At 43.6% G+C, this 9,290-nt stretch overlaps 1 protein-coding gene across 3 annotated transcripts in view; it reads right to left on the bottom strand.

Annotated features, from left to right (window-relative positions):
* Window positions 1-92: 92 nt before the first annotated feature.
* Window positions 93-9,290, bottom strand: part of GNAT2 (G protein subunit alpha transducin 2) — a 32,594-nt gene continuing 23,396 nt past the window's right edge. For all 3 annotated transcript variants that reach the window (XM_088674124.1, XM_060276990.2, XM_088674125.1), the window contains exons 4-9: window positions 7,511-7,668; window positions 5,307-5,435; window positions 4,341-4,470; window positions 2,230-2,383; window positions 1,735-1,945; window positions 93-1,153 (exon numbers count right to left, since the gene is read on the bottom strand). In XM_088674124.1, coding sequence (XP_088530250.1) covers window positions 1,755-1,945; window positions 2,230-2,383; window positions 4,341-4,470; window positions 5,307-5,435; window positions 7,511-7,668 — 762 coding nt within the window. In that variant the 3' untranslated portion in view covers window positions 93-1,153; window positions 1,735-1,754. The remainder of the gene's footprint in view (window positions 1,154-1,734; window positions 1,946-2,229; window positions 2,384-4,340; window positions 4,471-5,306; window positions 5,436-7,510; window positions 7,669-9,290) is intronic.

Here is a 9,290-nt window from a genome sequence, read left to right as displayed (position 1 = left end):
AGAATGTTTGAAAAAGTATTGGGTGGCTTTTGAAAACACAAATAAAACCTGTAGAGGAATTTGTTACTTTTAAAAATAGGTAACACTGTATCCACATTTTTAATGCACATTTCTTTATTTTTGAATGTTCTACATTCAGTTGTAGCTTCCTAAGCCATTCTCTGAAGTAAATATTGATAACAAAGAGAATCCTATCTACAGTAACATACGACTTATTTACAAATGATCAAGAACGATACAGCGCTAAATAGCAGAGTGAAAATCCTGACGTCACCATTTCCAGTTTGTATGTTTTCTTTCTATTTCCTGTGTTGTGGAGAAGTTTTCTGACTCTGTGATGTCAATAGGTTGCTTGTACACATTGCTGTGACCTCTTTCCATCGGGGACCAGAGAGACTGCAAGAGCAATTGTCTCCACAGCAAGCGGTAAAGCATTGGGTTGGGATCAGTACTGCTGTACTTAGTGGGGTGAGTTGGTATAGAGAAAGAAAATCAGTCTTAAGTTCACCAGGCCTTCTAATATGGGGAAAGCTGGATACTAGAAAGAAAATGAATTATTTACTTAAGGCTGTAGGGACAAATTGCACCAGTTCCAAAGAACTGAAACTGATCTACTTGGAAGGTTTGAAAAATGTTACTTAACTTTCTTGGTTAATTTGCACACTGATAATTAGATTTCATGTGTAATCTAGGAATTGTTGGACTTGCACACTCAGCCCTTTAGGATTTTCATTGAGAATCACCGTTCAGACCACTTATAGATAAGGAAGTTCTGCCGAAGAATCCACAAAAGCACTGATTGTGTCGTTCCCACAGAAGGTTGATGCTTTTTAAAGATCTCAGTTGTATGCACACACAAAGGTCCAGTGTATCGCATGATTCATTGTTTGCAGACAAGATTGTGTTGGCTCTCTTTCAAGTTGTCGTCAGGGTTTACAGATTGCCGAGAATTTCAGAAAGGAGGAAAACTACCAAAGAAAATGGCTTAGAGATGGGAGGCTCTTAGCTTTTGTTCCTTCATGCCCTTTGGATGGCATATTCTTGGAAGTATACAGTTTGTGCCATGGGTAGGTTATAGAAAAATGTGGACTCTTTATTTACTCCGTTGGCTCTGCTCAAGCAGAACAGTGAAGCTAACTGCAAGTCCTTTTTCCTAATTGATGAAGAAGGCGAGAGATCATTTGGAGAAATTAGATACATTGTAACATGACATTTGGATCCTGCAACACCACAAAAGACTTCTACACAAATACATAAACACATGAGAGACATTATCATGTCAGGTTGCTAATGGTTTTATTTCTCATTTAGGCTGATTATGTACATTATGAATACTCAGATGTAGTTGCTACACTTTGTAGTGGGGGGGCAGTCTGATTCATCTGCATGGGAATTGCCTCAGAATTTATGCTTAGCTCTCCCTATTCAGAAACATTTTCCAAATTCTTGAAAAGAACAGTAAATTCTTACTAAAAATGAATTAACATCAAAGTCAAAACTTGCTGCACTTTTGGTGAAGCTAAGGATAACTGCTAAAATAAGTGGTTTTGTTTTTTGTTGAAGGAACATTGGTGAGCTTGGGCTGCTGGAGTAAACTCAAGTGCAAGGTTAAGTGTGGTTTTAAATTTACAGGAGCAGCTCTGTGAATTAAGTGAGTGCTAAAGATACCCATTCACCAGTCCCTTCCATAGGAGGACTACTATTGTTGATTAAGTTCCTTAGAATGGAAATTACCTTCTTAAAAAGCTGAAGTCTTAGAAGAGGCCACAGTCCTTGAGGTTCTCTTTGATGATGACATCCGTGACTGCATCAAATACAAATTTGACGTTCTGCGTGTCTGTGGCACAAGTCATGTGACTGTAAATTTCTTTCACATCTTTTCTCATGTTCAGATCGAGGAACTGAAGCTTGATGTAGTTGCCTGCATCTTCAAAGGTATTGGGACCTGTGTGCGTAGGAGAAACAAGGAAGAGGCTATAAATGTTGCTGAAACGGGCATAGCTTACTGGAGAGTTCCTCGTTCAGAGAAGGGCTTTTGATCTGATGCAGTCTCCTGCTAGGGGAGGGGATGCTTGCTGATTCCTCCTTTCCTATAGCAGAGGAGGAAGTGGGTTAGAGTTGGCACATGATGTGCCACCCATGTTTAGTGTGTGTTTCTACATCATATGTGAAGCAGTTCTTGGCTCTGATGACTGGCTACTGTAAGGAGGAAATGCTTGACCAACTCACCATCATAATCTGGGAAACAAATGCTGAGATGTACTTTCTTGATCTTTTCCTCAAAGAGGTCCTTCTTGTTCAGGAAGAGAATAATGGAGGTGGCAGCAAAGAACTTGTGATTGCATATACTGTTGAACAGGTGCAAGGATTCGTGCATGCGGTTCTAGAGGGGAAGACCACACAGTTCAAGGAAGCTCAAAGACTTTGTGTAAAACATCTGTTCATTCTATCTGTAGGGTATGCTTCTAGGCGCAATACTTGACCATTACCCCAAATGCTTCTCAATTACTTCCAAAACATTCCCCTTGTAGCCCTTGAGGATGAGCAGGGAGTTACAGGGGAAGGGGAAGTCCTGTTGTCTGAACAGATAATCCATTCCATTCCTGCAGCTTGGGATGCAACTCTAAATGTAAAAGTTGCGTAAAACAATGTTGAAAGGCAGTATTTTAAAACGTCCATTTATTGTGAAGTCAAATGGGAGGTGACCAAGCCAAAGTAGCAACGTTTGTACATGTGTCGTGGCATTTTCCGCACAGGTTTGTTCTTGTTCTTAAACTCAAATGGGAGCAAGTCTATACTGGAGCTGTTTGGCTCAGTGGCTGATGCATCTACTTGCCTCTCTTGGTTAATCTAATTGTAATAGATGGATTTTTCCCAAATGGCCTCAGGCTTTTTGGGTTAAAAACACACCCACATTATAAAATACTGCTGTTGCTGTGGCGTTAATCTACTGTCGTACCAGTATCGGCCTACTATTCTTAGCCAAAGTTCTAACTCCTCCGTTGGTTTTTTCTCTCGGCAATATAAATAAGTTTGAAAGCACTGCATCTATAAGGTTTTGATCCTCCTCTAATTACAGAGTATGGAACAGGCTGCAAGGGAACCCTCACTCAACAAGCTTGGATTCCCTCCTTTCAGTGGACAGTTGCTGCAGACATAATTCTTTCCCCCCTTTGTGCTTGGTGACTAGATTTGCTTATGGTGGGGTAAATCATCTATCGCTTCCTTCTCTTATTTTAATTAGTTCTGATGGAGGGGGGAGGGCTATATAGCTGGTGCACTTTTTTGGGCACAACCTCTATGTCTTCCTTTTGGTAAGATTTCCAGCAGCCCAGTTCTATTGTTGAAGGTAACAGAATTGGTGAAAGTAATAGAATTTCCTTTTCCCTTAGAAGGATTCAGAGAAATATAGTTAAACAGTGTTTTGCATATAGATCTTGCAGCAATAGGGAAGTGTCCATGACGTATACTTCTTTCAGAATCGTTGAGGTTTTCGGGAGGAATCCTTAGTAAAACTAGGGGTAAAATTCTTACCCTTCCTGTGCCTTGAAAGGCTTGCCCTGCCTTTGATGTCACCATTGATGTAAATTGGAGGCTTTTACCAATCCTTGAAGTGCACAGGAAAGGACGCGGGTGGCGCTGTGGGTTAAACCACAGAGCCTAGGACTTGCCAATCAGAAGGTCGGCGGTTTGAATCCCCATGACGGGGGATTGCTCCCATTGCTCGGTCACTGCTCCTGCCAACCTAGCAGTTCCTAGCAGTTTGAAAGCATGTCAAAGTGCAAGTAGATAAATAGGTACCGCTCCGGCGGGTAGGTAAATGGCATTTCCGTGCACTGCTCTGGTTTGCCAGAAGCGGTTTAGTCATGCTGGCCACATGACCTGGAAGCTGTGTGCTGGCTCCCTCGGCCAGTAAAGCGAGATGAGTGCTGCAACCCCACAGTCATCCGCGACTGGACCTAATGGTCAGGAGTCCCTTTACCTTTACCTTTAAAGTGCACAGGAAGGAATGGAATCAACCGGTTCTAGGATGTATGCTCACAGAGACATATTTATTTTCAGGCAGGGGTTAAATCAATGTTTCCTGGACTTGCATCAGAGCAGCACAATTTGGAAACAAACTACAGTACTAGTTCCACCAAGGCCCTAATTTTCCTCTCTGCTCTACTCAGAAACAACTTTTGGCAAGCTCTTTATGTAAGTAAGGGTAAGATCCTGGCGTTATTTTTTGTTCTGTGGGACAGGGGAGCTGTTGTTGTGGTTGTTGGATTTCAAAGCGGATGCAGGCATGTTTGTGGAGCGATGATTAATCTCGTAAGAGTTTGAGCTAGAAAACATACCACTTCATCATCTTCTACCAGCACCATGTCATAAGCACTTAGAGCTCCACAGAAGATGATACAGGTGACCCCTTCGAAGCAATGGATCCACTTTTTACGCTCTGACCGCTGCCCACCTACATCAAACATCCTGCAGAAAGAAGAGTCGTGATTATGATATCTATTTTCAAAGGTAACCGTTTGAAACAGCATGCTAGAAGGGAAGAGTCATTCCTCAGCATTGTAGTTTTAAATGAACATATGATTGGAACATATGATTGGAACAGGTGAATATTTCACTGTTCATCAGGCCGGAGTCATAATGCAATAGTTCAGACAAAAACATGAAGCTAATACCAGAAATAATAATAATAATAATAATAATAATAATAATAATAATAATAATAATAATAATAATAAAAAATGTGAAGCTGACACAGACTGGCAAAATATTTTTTTAGAAAAATGTATATCCCTTTTGATCTTAAGGGAAATAGCTAACAAGCAACCATTGAAACAGTAAATGTCCAACGAGAATTCAAAAGGCTAAAAGTAGCAAAACAGAATATGTAGAATAGCTCCACCAACAAAAATCAAGCTGAGGTCAATTAAAAGGGGAAATAACTCCTATGGTTGCTGCAAAGAGACAGTAAATATAAAAATCATAGAAGCCACAGACCATTTTGAGAACTGAGGGCACTCAGTGATGGGGCCATACAGGCTTCCTTGGGATGGGCATCCCATAAGAGTAAGGGGACACAACTAAGAAGGCCCTGCTACACTTCTGTGCTGTAGTGGCACAGTGAGTAGTACTTCACACATGAGAATAAAGCACAGTGTACTTGGTACACAGAGACACATACAGGAGGAGACAATCTTTAAGATAAACAGTTTATCCATGTTGCCATTTGGCAGATGGAACATATGGAATGTGCTGTGATTGAATAAAGAACAAGGAGGGCTACCTAGAAGGATTTTCTTTCTCACCTGAAGTTGAGGTCTTTGACACCGAACTTTGTCTCTATGATACCTGTGGTCTTAACTCGTGATCGCAATACATCCTGTTCGTTGGGGAGGTAGCCGGGAGCACATATCCTATCCAGTTGGTTCAGGTAGCTGCAGAAGGAAATGGAGAAGTAATGCTGTAATGTCTACAGCACATGTGGGGGCTTTGTAATAAATTGTTCATCCTCACAAATTGGAGAAGTAAACCACTATTTGTATTCCCAATTTTCCAGATGGGAAGCTGAGGCTGAGTGACTCTCCCTCAAAGCCATCTGGAGTCTTCATGGCTTAGCAAGGTGTTGAACCCAGATCTTGCAGGATCAGGCCACTGCATCCTTTTGGCTGAACATAATTACCCTTGACTTGTCTAGAGCCAAGTTGTTGGAAGTGTTAGGTGCTGTGTATATTATACTCATATGCACAGAAAACCATATGTGAGCAGCTGGGAACTGGGCTCAAAATGTTCTGCTTGTACAAAAATGGAGAGTAACAGGTTAAAGAGGACTCCAGCAGCAATACTGTCTGCTAATGCAGTGGCTTAGAACACATGCAAACATTTACCAGGGCTCTCTGCCTCTCTGAAGTACTGCAAGAATTGTGCAATTGTGGGTTACTAATTTGCAGTTTATTGGGCTGTTGCATTTGGTTGGATCTGTTTAAATTTGCAGATGTTTAGCTTTTGCCAGAAAGCATACAAGGCAACTTTGGTCGCGGCTAGGATAGGCCTCTGTTTGTTTCAAACTTTCGCCAACAAAACTAGCAAAAAATAGAAAGGGACGGCTCCTGGTCAATTGCTCCACAAGGAAATTGGCAGCCATTATATTTACTGTAAAAGGGACCCAGGTGGCGCTGTGGTTAAACCACTGAGCCTAGGGCTTGCTGATCAGAAGGTCGGCGGTTCGAATCCCTGTGACGGGGTGAGCTCCCGTTGCTTGGTCCCAGCTCCTGCCAACCTAGCAGTTCGAAAGCACGTCAAAATGCAAGTAGATAAATAGGAACCGCTTCAGCGGGAAGGTAAACGGCATTTCCATGTGCTGCCCTGGTTTGCCAGAAGCAGCTTTGTCATGCTGGCCACATGACCTGGAAGCTATACGCCGGCTCCCTCGGCCAATAATGCGAGATGAGCGCGCAACCCCAGAGTCGGTCACGACTGGACCTAATGGTCAGGGGTCCCTTTACCTTTATATTTACTGTAGGTATAGCCAGCTCTTTTGGTTCCCCAGGCCCTAAGAAATGTACAGGAGAAGGCACGTAGGTAGTGCACATCTGACCTGCCCTAAGCTTCCACTTGCATTGTTAGAAGGATTGGTTGTGGTGGCACAATTGCAGGGCACCCTGGAGCACTAGTGATGTGGCCTTGGAGGTCTGCAGACTAGGGACCATTTGCCATGCTCCTGTTCTTTTTCACTTCAAGCAAAGAGCATCTTAACACACATGTTGGGCAGGGTCACCTCTCTTATTCATACTCACCAGTTTGCATGGAAGCCTCTTTCCTGTGAGTTGATCCCACACTCCTGGGGAGTATGAACAGCCCAGCCAAATGGATGAGTCTGCTTCTGTGGATCTTTCCACAGAAGTCTTACCCATGTTGCTGCATTCACACCTGCTCTCCAGTGACGTGGGATCTCTCTGCAGGGAAGTGACTCCCATGCTGCTTGGCATCTATGGAAAGGGGACTACCGGTTTGGAGATCATGGCTTGCATGCAGGGTTCCTGTTGCATTCCCACAGCAGACTTCCGCTTGCACAATGGAGCTTACTCTTCCATCGCCATCCCCACCCCCTCCATCCCCAAGATCTGCTCTGGAGGATTGGGGGTCCTTCCAAAGCATGGGGAGAGAGGAGGAGGGAAAAGTAGTTGTACAAGTGGAGCTCTTGTGCAGCATTGAATGCAACACTATGGTAAGCCACAAGGAAAGAAGTGATCTGCAGAAGCTTGCTGCATATCAAAAGATGGAGAAGCCTGACAGGGCAAGTTCATTTGCTTCGTACTACGTATGTTTGGGGCTGATGGGATTTGTAGACAAAAATATCTGGAGGGCACTAGCTAAAGCTGAAATGTACTATATAAATGCATCTCTCTCTCTCTCTCTCTCTCTCTCTCTCTGAAGTCTCCCTGCCACAACCCCTTGGGCTGGCAATATTGTCTCTCCCCTCCCCAATATGCTTCCACAGGGACCAACTTACTAGGAAGCAGAGTCGTTGAGCTGGTACTCAGCGGCTCGCTCAAAGCAGGCCTGAACGCCTGCATCCTTCCAGAGTTTGGTTATACAGTCCACTAGCTCTGGAGGCATGGTTCCTTCTTCAATGGAGTCAGCCAAGTTGAACAGCTGTCGCCCCTCATCCTGTAAAGAGACAGAGCCTGTAAGGAGGCTGTTGTTTCCTTGGTGATAAGGCAGAATATGAGGCAGAACCTCATATTCAAGTATTTGTATTATGCACCCTCACAACCAGTTTTTAGCCGCACGGTTTGGGCACTTCATATTTTCCTCCTTTCTGACTTTGCAGAGGTCTTCTTACAGGGTGTGCGTCAAACTAGAGGACAACAGTGCATTAAAAAAGGAGGAGCAGTTGTTTCCCAGGGCCATTATTGTCAAGGAAGTGAATAAAAAGCCCAAATTGCAACAAATCAACTTTGGTCTGGACATTTAAACAAAACAAAAAAAAACCCTACGGTTGGTTGATGGTTTCTCAAGTTGGGCATTTCTTGTGAAGTATTATGAGAAGGTGCAAATAACCATCTGCTGGGGATGATTTAAGCTGTAACATAAACACTGGCCTGCGAGCGCTCCAGTTGGAGAACAGCCTTTACCAAAGGTGTCATGGGCTTTGAAGAAACTCGATCTCGGGAAGCAAGGGAGAAACGTACTAAGAGGAAGGCACGCTTGGCAAATCCACACTGTGATCAACTCCTGCCCAGAAACCAATGTCCCCACTGTGGAAGGACGTGTGGATCCAGAATTGGCCTTCACAGTCACTTACGGACCCATTGTTAAAACAATCTTACTCGGCTACGAGTGATCGCCAAAGAAAAAAGAAGAAGAAGCTGTAACATGTAAGGACTCCTGCTGTAGGGGAAAAGCTGGTCTAAAAATGTGTCTGTGCTTCCACATTACTGCTCACATGGATGCAGGTGTGTGTGTGCTACCATCTTGGCGCCTTCTGTGTGGTGATCTGCACCAACAAGGCATCTTTCCAGAAACATCATGCGCTGGGTGGTGTCCCAGCACACTCTCACTCTGATCTTTTTCAATAAAGTACTTTGATTCCCACCATTAATTGTGTTAGGTAGGAGAAGATAAAGTGCAACAGTGGCCACAGCCTAGGTACCACTGGAGGTCTTTTCTGACACCATAATTCTAGGAGCGAAGGAAGCTGACCAGCAGTTCATCTCTTCTCTCCAAATTGCCTGCACTGACTGGCAGTGCCCTCACCAGTATCTCATACAAGAGAATCTTTCCCAACCTGATCTAGAGATGCTGGGGACCTTCTGCAGGACGCAAACCAAATGCTCTACTGCTGAGTTACAGCCCTTCTATGAATCAGCTCCGGTGAATCTATGGCTACTGCTCTTGAAAAGTGGTCTTTAGCCACCAGGTGGCATCATCCCATAGCTGCTTCGACTTGAGGCTAAAGTCCAAATCTATCTCTTTTTGATATCTTATGAAGTGTGTGGCATAGTGCATTGAGATCACAGTTAAACTAACTCTTACTGTTGTGCTGCTTGGATATTCCATCTGTCCTTTCCTACCTATTTTTCTTCAGAACATCCCATGGAGATAGGAAACGTATCTAGTGGCAATGGCATTCCTGTTGCATGATTATACATACTGACCTTGAACACAAATAAATAAACTTGAATAGCAGGTCCCTTTTTAGCACATCAGCCACATTGTAGCTGCAAATGGCTTGGCCCTCCCCTTTTCCAGAGATCCTCATTTGCTAAACGAAAACATTCTGCTGTTAT

The sequence above is a fragment of the Zootoca vivipara genome, chromosome 7, assembly GCF_965207765.1.
Source record: "Zootoca vivipara chromosome 7, rZooViv2.hap1.1, whole genome shotgun sequence".
NCBI classification, from domain to species: domain Eukaryota; kingdom Metazoa; phylum Chordata; class Lepidosauria; order Squamata; family Lacertidae; genus Zootoca; species Zootoca vivipara.
This window is presented reverse-complemented; position numbering and strand designations above follow the sequence as displayed.